The following is a 16829-nucleotide window of genomic DNA, read 5'->3' as shown; positions in this document are numbered from 1 at the left end:
GCAATGTGTTCACAGCAGGAAATGCAGAAGTATTTTATTTTTTCGATATGATCAGCGTGTCAAAAAATGTACGGATACAAACTTTAAACCACCGATTATGACAATGCAGGGAAACTCCTGGACAACGGTCGTGATTGTCTGACGCATGCTGGCTGAAACAATGGAGATAAATACAAAAATGATGGTGGGGATTTGTCCGTGACCATGGATGCCACTATTGGTTTACTAAGTATTTGAAGAATTTAAAAGAACCCATCAGCCAATTGGTCATAAACAAAAACCACACAAATATGATGATTAACAGAAAAATATGATACGTGAAATTAATCACTGTTTCAAAGGAGAGAAATTAGTGTTAACACACGAGTCATGTCTATAAATTAACTTCTTTGGTTTCATAATTTCTGGTGTCATTGGAGGAAAAAAACAAAACGGTAGCAAGCTAGCTTACAGATTAATTGCAAGGAAAGGTCTGTAGGGGTTTTCACACCCTTTCCCTGTCATCGCTATTTCTCCCCTCAGAGTAGGACAGGGTAATAGCCCTGGGCGGGGGATAATGACATTTTTCATAATTAATATTTTCTGACGGAGGGGAGTGGATGACTGTAGCTCACATATCAGACGCCACTGTCTTGTCTGCATCCCCAAAAACCTCCTATAATGTCATTGTGATGGTGATGACGATGATGATGATGAAGATGATCTGCCGGCTGCTATTGTAGAATAGATGATTCAATGGAGACGTAATGGGAGAAAAAAATTGATTAGCCTACCGACCGTACATAAGTTGGACGTAATTGTCCAATATTTCAATGCTAATCACATACTTATAAGCAGGCAGTAATAGGCAGCGAGTGGCTGGTTAATAAACTCTTAGCATTTTACTTATGCGTTTCTTATCTGTACGTAATTATAACTACACATGGATTTCCTACAAGGTTACTGGTTCACTGCAGGGAAGTTTTATGGCAGGTCTGATAACAACCTAATTTCTACTTTGGCTGTCACACTGAAAGCTCTCCTTTTCGGCTTTTGAGGGACAGCTAGGCTTTCTGCTTCAGCTGTGATTCTGTGAGAGATCTGTCCAACTTGCACGACTTTGCATTTGACCTTCTCAAATATTTATCACTAAACGGCGTGCAATTCTTTCAGCTTTTTTTTTGTAATAGATAACTGTTTCCAGCTAGCACATAACGTTATGAGAGCCTCATGTTTCTTAGAGCTTGGTGAGAGCGTGGTTGTCCTCTGGGTATTTTGCATACAACCATCCCACAACTTTCTGAGAAGGGTGCAGAATAGTTGCTTGGCTTTGGAACATTCTCAGCACATGGCAGGACTGATCACCGATGACGATAGGAGTAGGAGTTCAGATACGTGGCAGTGTGGTGCCAGGACAACAACCTCTCCCTTAACATCAGTAAGACAAAGGAGCTGATCGTGGACCACAGGAAACGGAGGGGCGAGCCCGCCCCATCCACATTGATGGGGCTGTAGTGGAGCGGGTCGAGAGCTTCAAGTTCCTCCTGTGTCCACATCACTAAGGAATTGACAGAGCCCCTTCCCCTCGGGAGGCTGAAAAGGTTTGGCATGGGCCCTCAGAACCTCCAAACGTTCTACAGCTGCACCATTTGGGAGCATCTTGACTGGCTGCATCACCGCTTGGTACGGCAACTGGCAAGGCACCCGACTGCAAGAGGGTGGTGATTATGGCCTAGTACATCGCTGGGGCTGAGCTCCCTGCCATCTAGGACCTCTATACCAGGCGGTGTCAGAGGAAGTAAGAAAAAATGGTCAGCCACCCAAGCCATAGACTCTTCTCTCTGCTACCGCACGGCAAGCGGTACCAGTCCACCAAGTCTGGAACCAACAGGACCCTGGAAAGCTTCTACCCCCAAGCCATACGACTGCTAAATAGCCAATCAAATGGCTACCCAGACTACCTGCATTGACCCCTTTTTTTTATTTTTTATAACTCTTGCACCGACTCTACCCACACACTCACACATACTTAGACTGACACACACACACACACACACACACACACACACACACACACACACACACACACACATGCACCAACACATATATATAACATGCACACACATGCATATTGACGACACGCGCACACACAAAGCCATACGACTTTGTTCCTCCTGTCACTTTTTATATTTGTTATTATATTTTTGTGTTTACGAGCATGTGACATAAGTTCATTTAAAAAAAATCTAATTTAAGTTTCTTGATATTTCATTACTTTAACAGAACGTTTCCTAAAAGTTCAATGGTTCTATTTAAATTCATGTTCTCAAATTATTCTGAGAACGTTAAAACTTTCCATAAAAAAACGTTTCTAACAATCAGAACGTTCTATAAGAATGTATACATTCCATTCTTAGCATCAACAATTTTTATTTTTAAAAATTTTATTTCACCTTTATTTAACCAGGTAGGCCAGCTGAGAACAGGTTCTCATTTACAACTGCGACCTGGCCAAGATAAAGCAAAGCAGTGTGACACAGACAACAACACATAGTTACACATGGAATAAACAAGCCACTAACACAATAAACAAGTCAATGACTCAGTAGAAAAAAATAGTCTATATACAGTGTGTGCAAAAGGCATGAGGAGGTAGGCAATAAATAGGCCACAGTAGCGAAGAATTACAATTTAGCAGATTAACACTGGAGTGATAAATTAGCAGATGATGATGTGAAAGTAGAGCTACAGCAGAGTGAACCAAGGGCTGTAACAAAACTCTCTCTCTCTATCCTCTTAAGTGTGTTCAGGTGTGTTAGCTGCCCCCAATAATTGACCACACCTGATCTTAATGAGTGCTTGTTTCTTTTGAAATGGGGCCTGTTTAAATAGACTAAAATGACCACCTTTGTATGCGTAAAAAAACATGGCATGCTAGCTCCATCCTGGTGACGCAGTGGCCTAATTCCATAGATGGAGAACAAAAGACTATAGGTTAGAATCTCACTGATACCATGTCAAAATAAATGTTTGCATGATTAATGCCTATGGAAGTGTCTGATCTGTGCTTGGAGTTTAAAAAAGTGAAATCTTATTGAAACATTCAGTTAGTTTTAAGGAAGTTATTCAAAACCTCCAAATAACCTATAATTTCTGTTCATAGAGGGTTAATAATAAAGACATTTTCACTTCTGTTCTTAGAACGTCAAAAAACGCTCCATTTTACCAGTCATGAAACGTATGGCTTCATTTCCACATCCAATGTGAAACCAAAAACATACGTTCTCACAACTTCCTAGGAACCAAAAGTGCTAGCTGGGATGCCTCTGCGGCTGCTGTTGATGCTATGCCTTCTCAATCCCTCAGCCTCAAGAGAGCTTGATTGAAGTGAGGCCAATTTCATCCTATATTTACACAAAATCAGTTATTCTATTCCCCTCTCTCTCCCCCTCCATCTTTCACTCACAAACACAAACACACACAGTTGTAACAGTTTTAAGAGTAGTACATAAAACTTCATAGCCAAGGTCATTTCAAGTTATGAGGCAAATAACTAACTCCCATAGCAAAGGCTAGGGAGTCTCCCATAACAAATACACGGGCAACACTTGATAAACAGTACATGGTTTTCACTTGATGAGACTTATGTGTTTCCTGTGACCCACTAGAAACAGTCATTTCAGCCAATTACCCTCTGCAGCCGCCTGTTGTGCACATTTTAATTGCTCTTTGTGTGGGTGAGTGGTGCTTAGTGGCTGGAACTGATAAGGTTGATATTCTCATCTCATATACATGAACATCCCATAATATACTCCCTACCTTTCTTCAGCTCAACTCCTCATTCTTCCACACTGTGTCTGTATTCCTCTTTATATCTATTTACTGTGTGTGTGTGTGTGTGTGTGTGTGTGTGTGTGTGTGTGTGTGTGTGTGTGTGTGTGTGTGTGTGTGTGTGTGTGTGTGTTTCTCTATCTATTTACTGTTTCTCTCTTATTTATCTCCCTCTATTTATTCTCTTCTTCCTCCCTCAACGTGTTAATAGCATCAACAGTACAGTATATTTACTGCCCTGCTCGGATTAATATGATTTTCATATCCTTCACCACAGCAATACTGCAAACTGGATTTGGATGAGTGTGTGGAGGGAAGAGGGAAGTGCCTATGTATTATTCATGTGTCTCTCTCATTCTAATACCACTCTGGGGATGTTATAGTAGTTTGTGTCATTGCTGAAATGTTTGTGATCCATCTTTTCCAGGTGCAACAACCGTACCCAGTGTGTGGTTGTGACTGGCTCTGATGTCTTCCCTGATCCTTGTCCTGGCACTTACAAGTACCTAGAGGTCCAGTATGAATGTGTCCCATATAGTAAGTATTCAGCATTTAACGATGCTGTGCAACTATCTGTTTTTTCTTGAATGTATAGTTAGGTTTATTAGATCCTTTACTTATTAAGTGGGGGTCCTGTCGGAGGGGGGGTGGGGGGGTATGTGTTATCTGTGTGTAAAAGTTTGTTTTCTGTCTGTTATAAAACAATGAAAAGTTGATATTTTAAATGAAATAGTAAATGTATTTATAAAAATAATAATCTGACTCTTGTTGCTGTTACGGTATGTAATTCGCTGAAGATTTATTTTCATGAAATAATATTTAGTTTTTGACCTCTTCTCCATTTCTCATCTAACTTTCCGTCCCCTCTTGTATCTTTTCTGTATTAACCTCTATGTTCTCTCTCCTTCTAAGTTTCAGTCTTTCTTGTTCCTTAGTTGTCTCGCTAGGATCTTTTCCCTCTTCCGTTTGTTGCTTCACTGCTTTAATGAAGGAACTCAATATTGGGTTGCTCGTCATCAGCCATTGTTCACTTGCAATTGTATTTTTTGGCTCATTCGGGAAATTGTGCCTGTAACATTGGCAGTAATGTTCTGTGTGTGGGCGAAGTGGACTACGGAATTTAGAATTGTGTCTATAAAGTTTTAGAGTAAATACCGCCCCAGACAATACTGCCAGAAATAACCCTTTTGCTGTTTCTCTAAGAATGTTATCTGATTTTAAACTGATTAGGGATTTCAGAAACAGTACACTGTTTCTTTATGTCAAACAATTCACTTGGACAGTAATTCGGCCTGTTTATTACTGATGCAATCAGTGGCTAGGCAAAACAAATATTATTTTGATGGCTAGAAAAGCATGGAATCGTGATTGGTTGAACAATTTGTGTAGTTTGTCTCCAGCCCTAACCTGTATGCTTTCATACTATAGGGCCTGATAATCTCCCTATGTTTGCTGCTTTTTCTTGTTCCCCCAAAACAGCCATCTCTTGGTCCTCTATCGATCATATCCTGTAACCTTCTCTACTCATGTAGCCTACCTGGTAGTTGACTCACGATAACCTTTCTCTCCCTCTTGCACTCTTTCTTGTTTGCTTTCTTTCTTTTTCAATGCCTAAAATAGAAGTGGAACAAAAAGGTAAATGAGTGGTCCAGTCCTCCCTCCGTCCCAGCCCCACCCTTCCCCAGCTCCCTGTAATGTGGTGTTCAATACAACCCTCCCTCTTGTCTCCTCCCTCCTGATTGCCTCTTGTCAAAACGCCTGCCCCAAACCCCCATGAGGTGTTGATTGCAACTCTGGGAGACAATTTGAATTTCAAAGCCGATTTGTAAAAGCAGTCTTGAGGTTTGAGAGATGGAGCCCGTTCAGATTCACTAGACATGTTACCAGTGCTGGTCTCATACGTCACCAGATATTACATCTCCCTACGCACCTCTAGTACCGCAAACCTCGCAGTAGACAGTTTGGAAGAATGCTATGAAGGCAGTTTCTCATCTAAACCATTATACATTTCAATAATACAACATGATACAGATACACCAATTCACAAGCACGTGAAGACATTTTAAGAGGGTTATTTTCCCATTTAAATTCAAATGACATAGTCTGACACAACAACATAACTAAGCTACCACCAAGCCTAACTATAAAAAACTATTAGCTAGAGCTCTCAAATACAGAAATGCATAAATGTTATCATACAGTATCATATGCATTGTACTGAGCTCGGTAGCAAGCTAAACAAATAATGCTGTGCATCAGGTAGCCTAGCAGTGAGAGCATTGGGCAAGTGGCCGAAAGGTCACCAGTTCAAATCTCTGAGCCGACAAAGTTAAAAATCTGTCTGTGCCCTTGAGCAAGGCACTGAAACCTAATTGCTCCAGGGTCACTGTTGATAATGGCTGACCCTCGACTTGACCCCACCCTCCGGGGGTATCTCGGGGAGTTGGGATATGCAAAAAAAGACATTTTACATTTCACAAATGCTTATAATACACACTTACATGTGTGATGGTCACCTGTTGGCAGATATGGGAGAGTGAGGTTGGCAAAAACTGAAAGAAGCCCAACAAAACCCCAAACCCAAGAAGCCAAAAAGACCTCTGCTGTTGTTGTCCTGTCTCCTCTCCAAACCCTACCCTCATCTTACCCCAGCTTCGCTGCCACCTCCTCCATCCAGAATGTTGTTTTGGTTCTCTCCACAAGTCTTATCCCTTATCATTCTGTCTCTGTGTGCTTTTTCAGTAAGCATGTGCAGTTTTGCCATTTACACAATTGTCAGTGTCACTGTTTGATGCCAGGTAGAAGTTGCAATTAAAACAAGGGTTCCAGTATACACTTCATCCCTACCTCTCCCATCCCTTACATGTCTTGCATTTACAGGGTTTATCCTCCTTTGGTTTGACTTTTTGGATTTGTTTGGTCCCACACAGTTAACGTGTACGGCAGACAAACTCTATAAAGAAGAGCAAGTCCTTTACTCACTCTTACACATCATTTTCTTGGCTTCACCTTTGATTTTTCGTTCTATTCATAAGCAATAGCACTAAACACTAGTTAAATGACTGTCACTCATCTTTGTCCCACACTCTACTTGGACAGCAGCGAAAACTATACAATATACACACTACATACCGTGATGAAATATCTGTTTATATTCTGCATATTTAAAAAAAAAACTTAAACCCATCTTTCTGTTTCTCTGTCCCTCACTAGTTTTCATTTGTCCCGGGACCCTGAAGGAGGTGGGGGAGCCCACGTTTGTGTTTGAGGTGGAGCAACAGGCGGGGGCGTGGTCTAAAGACCCCCTGCAGGCAGGAGACAAGGTCTTCTTCATGCCCTGGACACCGTACCGCACTGACACCCTTATTGAGTATGCCTCCCTGGAGGACTTAAAAAATGGCCGCCAGACTACGACCTATAAACTCCCACATCGTGTTGACGGTACGGGCTTTGTGGCCTACGACGGGGCCATCTTCTTTAACAAGGAGCGCACGCGTAACATTGTGAAATTTGATCTCCGCACGCGCATCAAGAGTGGTGAGGCCATTGTGGCCAACGCCAACTATCACGACACCTCGCCGTACCGCTGGGGCGGCAAGACGGACATAGACCTCGGCGTCGACGAGCGGGGGTTGTGGGTGATCTACGCAACGGAGCAAAACAACGGACGAATCGTGATCTCACAGCTCAACCCATACACGCTCCGCTTCGAGGCCACCTGGGAGACGGCGTACGACAAGAGATCCGCCTCCAATGCCTTCATGGTGTGTGGCGTGCTGCACGTGGTGCGGTCCACCTACGAGGAGAACGAGAGCGAGACGGCCAAGAGCCACATCGACTACATCTACAACACCAAGCTAAGCCAGGGAGAGTACACGGACATCCTGTTCCCCAACCAGTACCAGTACATCGCTGCTGTGGATTACAACCCCAGAGATAACCAGCTGTACGTGTGGAATAACTTTTACATCCTGCGCTACGACCTGGAGTATGACACTGAGAAAGACCCTGCTGACGGTAAGCCTCAGTCACAGTACGGCCTGTTTCAGATGAATCCTGATCTGAGATCTGTATGTGTACATTGAATTTTCAAGCAAGCCTCCCATTGAAATCAAAACAGGATTTATGTAAAAAGACTGAGTTACATGCACATATTTCAGGTTGAGATTCAGCCCTTTGTGTTGTATTTGCGTCAGGTGCTGAATATATCCCTGTGTGTGTTGAGTGTGTGTTGCTGCATGGGAAGTCACAGATGACTGATTTTTAATTTTGAACACAATTCAAGTGTGATTCAGAGAATAGGAGATTGTGTTTGTCCTGGGGAAAGACCTAATTTGTAAATAGAAAATGACAGATTCACCTTGGAACGAGGTATAACTCCCTCAGGAGCCTTCATACTCTGGCACAAGGCATCAGCTATAAAGCCCTGCTTCCTTTATTACCATAAGGCAAGCTCAAGAACTCCCTCTCCACTTGAAGCTTGGACCCTATCAAATGTTCTAATCTCAGGTCTTATCCCAGTCCTTTATGAACAGTGGCCTTGTGAACTTCCCTTTTAATGCCCCGGAATGGGATTCTGAAATATTGCATACAGTATGACAGAAGGTTATCCCACTTTCCTTGCCTTGCCTTTGGAGCCGATTCGGACATCTGTTGCCATGGCTACCCCATCAACCGTTCGTTGACGGCCCCTCATTTACCCTAGATTGAGACAATCTCCATAATATTATGGCCTGGCGGTCGGTGTTAAAACGTAGAGTCAAAGTACCATGTGGCTAGATGGCGGTAACACCGGTGAATCATGGCCGGATGACACGGTTAGAAGAATGACTTGAGCGCTGTTGAAAAGGAGAAAAAAATACGATCAAGATATCAATAACGGCTGATGATCCTGTCTAACGCTGTAGGGTTTTAAATGAATCTGTGAAGTGTCTGATGGGAGACGGACGTGCATGTCATCAGTCAGGGCCCTTACATCACAGTGTCTGATAATGGGTGTAATTACCTGCCTGTAGCCTCCTTATCCCTGAGAGCTAGGCTAAGTCCCTGCTAACGCTCTGCACAACAAGGAACTATCAACTCTATACCATGATGCTGTGACGTGTTGGGGTGGAGCCTCCTCCTTATCGCTAAAAGCTAGGCTAAGTACCTGCCTAGTCACTTTGGGGGAACATGCTACCACGCTGCCATTGGGGTTTCAAGTTGTTCCACAGTGCTGCTCCCTGCACAAGAGTAAGTTCTGACTGAGTTCTCACATTTTCGCTGATTTAAAGAAAATTAATATTGAAAATGAAGCGATATCCAGTTAGTTGGCATTCCAGTGTATAGCTAGGTTAATGTTAAGGATTTTTCCCAAAGGAAATGTGATCCCTGACCTGTGTGTGCACTCTGATCACGTGTCAACGCGACAGACAAACAGGCAGACAGAAGCCTTGAGCTCGCGACGGTCTTAGAGGTTCAGTCTCTGTGTGCCCAACCCAACCAAAGCAGTCAATTAAGACCATGTAGAATAGATAGACACCAGATACTAGAATTTTAAGTTGTTTCTCCATTGCCGAATTGGCATGTATTTGCATGCAAACGGCCTCTTCTGGCTGCTCAGGATAAGATGTATGTAAATGTAATTAACAAGTGAATTATCATAATTCCCCTTCATGCCTAATAACAGCCACACAGAGAGGAGAGAAGTCAGCATGGCAGTGCATTTCCAATCAAGGGGCTTTACTCTGTTCTGCTCTCAGCTAATGCTTCAGCAAACGCAAATGCCAAAGACCGACGCTAGGGCTGTCCCCGACCTAATATAAATCTTTGTCAACTGAGAGTCGTCTGTTCTTTCGACCGATCAATTGGTCAAAATGTTAAAATGTGTATTTTTCCCTCTATAGACACACCCTATGTGTTTTGATAAAATCAACTGTATATGCATTGAGCTTGTCTGATGCTTTAAGCTCACTATTTGATGAAACAAGACACAAATGACTCAAGAGGGAGATCAAGACCAGAAGATTCAAACCTTAACCTGTCCCGACCATCCTCCTCCCTCTCCGGCTGGCTTTTGCAGATTCTGCCATTACTCTCATGATGTTGCCGGTAATAGGCTACACTAGGAGACGGCAAACTTTCTCATGTGGGAGGCCAATTTATCTTACCATTTCTACCGATCTGCGTGCCGGTAATGGTTTTCATATGAACATTTTTTGTGGAACAGTTTCATTTAATTTATAATCACGTCTTCATAAAGCATTGTCAAGTGGTTAATCAAAATTCTATTCAAATCTAAATGAAAATGATACTTTTTAGGTTTGTAAGTTCCATTAACATTGCCAACTATGTAAAAATAGCCTATATAAAGCCTAATTAAAACAATAAAATAGCCTAATAAAAACAATGCAGCCTGCAGGTAGAAAATATCCCGATTTAAAAATAAATATCCTATAAATCACATTGGCTACACATGGCCTGTCTGCAACCAATTTGAAACATTGTATTAACTATTAACTTGGGTCCATCCGGTTGCAACATACAGTTAGTTTCCTGCGCCAGTGAGCTCGGGACAGACATCCCTGTAGGCAATTTGCGCAAGGGATAAGAATTATTCAGGTAGGCCTATTTTATGACGTTTCCACAGGATCAGAGCATTACATTTTTCCCTTTCACGATGAGTGGTTATGGAAAGGGAGAGAGCTGGAAAGATTTTTCAAATGCATTGAGGAATTGTCATTCTCAATGGATGTAAAAATAGACTTAATTTGATTGCTGTTTGAGGTAAAGAAAACATTACATTGAGAAGCTCCACAGCTCATTAATGGGGCTGCATTAAACCAATCCGGAATACTATCAGATCCCCAAATGGTAGATTAGAAATGATAGGAATTAACGGTAAATGTACTACTAGTGATACATGTAATGGGGAATTGATAGACACTAACAATTCACACAACGAAGTTATGGAACAATGAATGTACACAAATTGTCGGGAGAGGGCACACTCTGGAGAGAGACATGCATTGTGCAGCCACACTCCCCCTCTTCTTGGACTGTACCTCCACAATGGATTAGTCTCGGCTTCCGCAATGGATTAGTTCACTGAGATGGGCGCAAATTAAACAGGTGTCTCCTCTGCTATAAAAAAAAAATATATATATATACACACACACACACAAAATTGTTTTTATTTTTTTTCTGGCACAGGAGACACCTGTTTTTTATATTTTTTTAAAATAAATTCCTCAACAACAAAATCTCGGCTGAATAATTGGGGTCAGCCCAAACAGACACACAAACTCTCACTGGCTTAACTGCATGCGAAAGATGTAATGATGAAAACCACACAGCCACACACTAGCCTACATAGTTGTTGAGTTTACACATGAGTTTAAGAACCCTTGCTCCAACTACGGTTCTGCTGCTGGAATTGAAACTTGAATGCATACAGCTACAATGTATTTGCATTCATAACTGCCCTCTGCAGATCATTACGTTAAGTTTTATGAGAACAAAAGCCCTTAGCTGCTCATAGAGGGAGGGAAATAGAGAAGCATGGCTGTGCCTACAGCAAGATTCTGCCTGTGCCATTGTGAATGGCACAGGCAGGCACATGAAAGAAATTGGTTCATGTTTATTAGGTTGCTCAGATCTACACCTTTAACTGCCCTGACTACACCGCTATTAGGATTTATTGCGCCTCTCAGAGTATAGATGGGGATTAAACAACCTGTTCTGCAGGGTGATCTAATGGTGCTAAAAGAACATCTCTCACTGATACTGAGAAGCACTTGAGGCGCAGAGAGGAAATTAATTTAGTCCATTAAGATTCATGGAGCCCCACAGTTAAAGTTCCTTGAAGAACCGAATCGCTACAATTCTCTGCTTTTTTATAGAGAACAGTAATCAGTACAATACCACCAATGTGTCTTCTCCTACTATGCCAACAGCCTACAGTGCCTTCAGAAAGTACTCATACCCCTTGACTTTTTCCACATTTTGATGTGTTAATCAGTGGAATTCAAATGGTTTTAATTGTCTTTTTTTTAGTCAATGATCTCCACAAAATACTCTGTCAAAGTGGAAGAAACTTTTTTTTTAATTCATGGAAAATAAACCACTAATTTTGATAAGTATTCAACATGTTAGAATCACCGTTGGCAGTGATTACAGCTGGGGGTCTTTCTAGGTATGTCTCTAAGAGCTTTGCAAACTTGGTTTGTACAATATTTGCCCATTATTCAATTTCAATTCTTCAAGCTCTATCAAGTTGGTTGTTAGTCGTTGCCAGACAGCAATTTTCAAGGCTTGCCATAGATTTTCAATCTGATTTAAGTCAAAACTGTGACTGGGTCACTCAGGAACATTTCAATGTTGTCTTGGTAAGTAATAGTGTATATTTGACCTTGTGTTTTAGGTTATTGTCCTGCTGGAAGGTGGATATGTCTCCCAGTGTCTGGTGGAAAGCAGGCTGAACCAGGTTTTTCTCTAGGACTATGCTTAGCTCTCTTCCTTTTCTTTTTATAAAAAAAACTCCATAGTCCTTGCCGATGACAAGTATACTCATAACATGATGCAGCCACCACCATGCTGGAAAATATGACGAGTGGTACTCTGCTGTGTTGGATTTGCCCCAAACATAATGCTGTTTTTGCCACTTTTTGTTTTTGCAGTATTACTTTAGTGCCTTATTGCAAACAGGATGTATATTTTGGAATATATTTGATTCTGTATAGGCTTCACTCTGTCATTTAGGTTAGTATAGTGGAATAACTACACTGTTGTTGATCCATCCTCAGTTTTCTCCTATCACAGCCGTTAAACTCTGTAACTGTATTAAAGTCACCATTGGCCCCATGGTGAAATCCCTGAGGGGTTTTCTTCCTCTCCGGCAACTGAGTTAGGAAGGACGCCTATATCTTTGTAGTTACTGGGTTTATTGATAAACCATCCAAAGCGTAATTAATAACTTCACCATGCTCAAAGGGATATTCAATGTCTTTATCTACAAGTATGTGCCCTTCTTTGCAAGGCATTGGAAAACCTCCCTGGCCTTTGTCGTTGAATCTGTGCTTGAAATTACCTGCTCAACTGAGGGACCTTACAGAAAATTGCATGTGTGGGTTACAGAGATGAGGTAGTCATTAAAAAAATCATGTTAAACACCATTATTATACACCGAGTGAGTCCATGCAACTTATTATCTGACTTGTTAGACATATTTCTTCTCCTGAAGTTATTTAAGCTTGCCTAACAAAGGGGTTGAACAAAGGTTTTCAGTACTTCTTGACTCAAGACATTTCAGCTTTACATTTTTTATTTATTAGTAAACATTTCTGAAAACATAATTCCACTTTGACATTATGGTGTATTCTGTGTAGATCAGTGACGCAAAATCTACATTTCATGCATTTTAAATTCAGGCTGTAACACAACAAAATGTGGAAAAAGTCTAAACACACTTTCTGAAGGCACTGTGTGCACTACCGTTCAAAAGTTTGGGGTCACTTACAAATGTCCTTGTTTTTTTCTACATTAACATAACATTTAGCAGAAATACGGTGTAGACATTGTTAATGTTGTAAATAACTATTGTAGCTGGAAACAGCTGATAAAAAAAAAAAATGAAAATCTACATAGGTACAGACGCCCATTATCAGCAACCATCACTCCTGTGCTCCAATGGCACGTTGTGTTAGCTAATCCACGTTTATCATTTTAAAAGGCTAATTGACCATTAGAAAACCCCTTTGCTTTTATGTTAGCACAGCTGAAAACTGTTGTGCTGGTTATAGAAGCAATAAAACTGGCCTTCTTTAGACTGATTGAGTATCTGGAGCATCAGCATTTGTGGGTTCGATTACAGGCTCAAAATGGCCAGAAACAAAGAACTGAAACTCGTCAGTCTATTCTTGTTCTGAGAAATGAAGGCTATTCCATAATTTCCAAGAAACTGAAGATCTTGTACAACGCTGTGTACTACTCCCTTCACAGAACAGCGCAAACTGGCTCTAACCAGAATAGAAAAAGGAGTGGGAGGCCCCGGTGTACAACTGAGCAAGAGGACAAGTACATTAGTGTCTTGTTTGAGGAACAGACGCCTCACAAATCCTCAACTGGCAGCTTATTAAATAGTACCCGCAAAACACCAGTCAACAGTGGAGGGGCGACTCCGGGATGCTGGCTTTCTAGGCAGTTTCTAGGAGTTCCTCTGTCCAGTGTCTGTGCTCTTTTGCTCATCTTAATCTTTTATTTTTATTGGCCAGTCTGAGATGGCTTTTTCTTTGCAACTCTGCCTAGAAGGCCAGCATCCCGCAGTCGTCTCTTCACTGTTGACGTTGATACGGGTGTTTTGCGGATGCTATTTAATGAAGCTGCCACAAATAAGTTTGCTTTTCTTTCAAAAACAAGGACATTTCTAAGTGACCCCAAACTTGTGTGTGTGAGTGCAGTCAGAAAAAAGTATATATACAATACCAGTCAAAAGTTTGGACACACCTACTCATTCAAGGGTTTTTCTTTATTTTTACTATTTTCGACATTGTAGATTAATAATGAAGACATCACAACTATGAAATAACACACATGGAATCATATAGTAGCCAAAAAAGTGTTTACCTCTTTGGTGAAGGCGTGCCGCTGAAACTTGGTGAAATTGCAGAGCGAGAAATTCAAACTACAGTATTATAAATATTTACTTTTCATAAAATCACAAATATAATACATTAAAATAAAGCTTAACTTCTTGTTAATCCAGCCGCTGTGTCAGATTTCAAAAAGGCTTTACGGCGAAAGCAAACCATGCGATTATCTTAGGACAACGCCCCACATACAAACACAAAGGCCTGGTTCATGAAGTCTCTTTTGAACAGTTGATGTTGCGATGTGTCTGTTACTTGAATTCTGTGAAGCATTTATTTGGACAGCAATTTCTGAGTCTGGTAACTCTAATGACCTTGCAGTAGAGGTAACACTGGGTCATCGTTTCCTGTGGAGGTCCTCATGAGAGCCAGTTTCATCATAGCGCTTGACTTGAAGAAACTTTCTTGAAATTCTTGAAATTTTCCCGATGGACTGACCTTCATGTCTTAAAGTAATGATGGACTATTGTTTCTCTTTGATTATTTGAGCTGTTCTTGCCATAATATGGAATTAGCCTTATTGGTAAAATACATTCTTCCAACCCTGCCTTGTCACAACACAACTAATTGGCTCAAATGCATTAAGAAGGAAAGAAATTCCACAAAGTAGCTTTTAACAAGGCACACCTGTTAATTGAAATGCATTCCAGGTGACTACCTCATGAAGCTGGTTGAGAGAATGCCAAGAGTGTGCGAAGCTGTCAAGGCAAAGGGTGGCTTCTTGGAATTATCTGAAATATAAAATATATTTGATTGAACACTTTTTTTTGGTTAGTACATGATTCCATATGTGTTATTTCATAGCGAAGTGAAGACATCAACACTAAGGTAACTGAGCTAAATGACTATCGCCGTGTAGCACTCACTTCCGTCATCATTATGTGCTTTGATTGACTAGTCAAGGACCATATCACCTCCACCCTACCGGACACCCTAGACCCACTCCAACAGACGAAGCAATCTCAACCACACTGCACACTGCCCTAACCATCTGGACAAGAGGAATACCTATGTAAGAATGCTGTTCATCGACTACAGCTCAGCATTTAACACCATAGTACCCTCCAAACTCGTCATTAAGCTCGAGACCCTAGGTCTCAACCCCGCCTTGTGCAACTGGGTCCTGGACTTCCTGACGGGCCACCCCCAGGTGGTGAGGGTAGGAAACGACATTTCCACCCGCTGATCCTCAATACTCCCCACAAGGGTGCGTTCTCAGCCCTCTCCTGTACTCCCTGTTCACCCATGACTGCGTGGCCATGCACGCCTCCAACTCAATAAGCAAGTTTGCAAATGACACTACAGTGGTAGGCTTGATTACCAACAACGAAAGACGGCCTACAGGGAGGAGGTGAGGGCCCTCGGAGTGTGGTGTCAGGAAAATAACCTCACACTCAGCGTCAACAAATCAAAGGAGATGATCGTGGACTTCAGGAAACAGCAGAGGGAGCACCCCCCTATCAACATCGACGGGACAGTAGTGGAGAAGGTGGAAAGTTTTAAGTTCCTCAGCGTACACATCACAGGCAAACTGAATTGGTCCACCCACACAGACAGTGTGGTGAAGAAGGAGCAGCAGCACCTCTTCAACCTCAGGAGGCTGAAGAATTTTGGCTTGTCACCAAAAACACTCACAAAATTTTACAGATGCACAATCGAGAGCATCCTGTCGGGCTGTATCACCGCCTGGTACGGCAACTGCTCCGGCCACAACCGTAAGGCTCTCCAGAGGGTAGTGAAGTCTGCACAACACATCACCGAGGGCAAACTACCTGCCCTCCAGGACACACCTACAGCACCCGATGTCACAGGAAGGACAAAAAGATTAAGGACAACAACCACCCGAGCCACTGCCTGTTCACCCCGCTATCATCCAGAAGGCGATGTCAGTACAGGTGCATCAAAGCGGGGACCGAGAGACATAAGCTGTTTTTCAATCTCAAGGCCATCAGACTGTTAAACAGCCATCATTAACATTGAGTGACGGCTGCCAACATACTGAATCAACTCTAGCCACTTTAATAATGCAAAAATTGATGTAATAAATTTAGCACTAGCCACTTTAAACAATGCCACTTTATATAATGTTTACGTACCATACATTACTCATCTCATACATATATATATATATATATATATATATATATACACACTGTACTCTATACCATCTACTGCATCTTGCCTATGCCGTTCGGCCATCACTCATCTATATATTTTTATGTACATATTCTTATTCATTCCTTTACACTTGTGTGTATAAGGTAGTTGTTGTGAAATTGTTAGCTTACTTGTTAGATATTACTGCATGATCGGCACTAGAAGCACAAGCATTTCGCTACATTCGCATTAACATCTGCTAACCATGTGTATGTGACAAATAAAATGTGATATTCA

At 41.7% G+C, this 16829-nt stretch overlaps 1 protein-coding gene across 1 annotated transcript in view; it reads left to right on the top strand.

The window, feature by feature from the left end:
- LOC139386742 (adhesion G protein-coupled receptor L2-like) overlaps nt 1-16829 on the top strand; it is an 89226-nt gene that overhangs the window by 52957 nt on the left and 19440 nt on the right. Inside the window, exons 4-5 of the mRNA XM_071132563.1 lie at nt 4238-4347; nt 7024-7827. Coding sequence (XP_070988664.1) covers nt 4238-4347; nt 7024-7827 — 914 coding nt within the window. The remainder of the gene's footprint in view (nt 1-4237; nt 4348-7023; nt 7828-16829) is intronic.

The sequence above is a fragment of the Oncorhynchus clarkii genome, chromosome 28 (genome assembly GCF_045791955.1).
Source record: "Oncorhynchus clarkii lewisi isolate Uvic-CL-2024 chromosome 28, UVic_Ocla_1.0, whole genome shotgun sequence".
Lineage (NCBI taxonomy): Eukaryota > Metazoa > Chordata > Actinopteri > Salmoniformes > Salmonidae > Oncorhynchus > Oncorhynchus clarkii.
The sequence above is the reverse complement of the archived record's forward strand: the minus strand, read 5'-3'. Positions and strand labels throughout refer to the sequence as shown.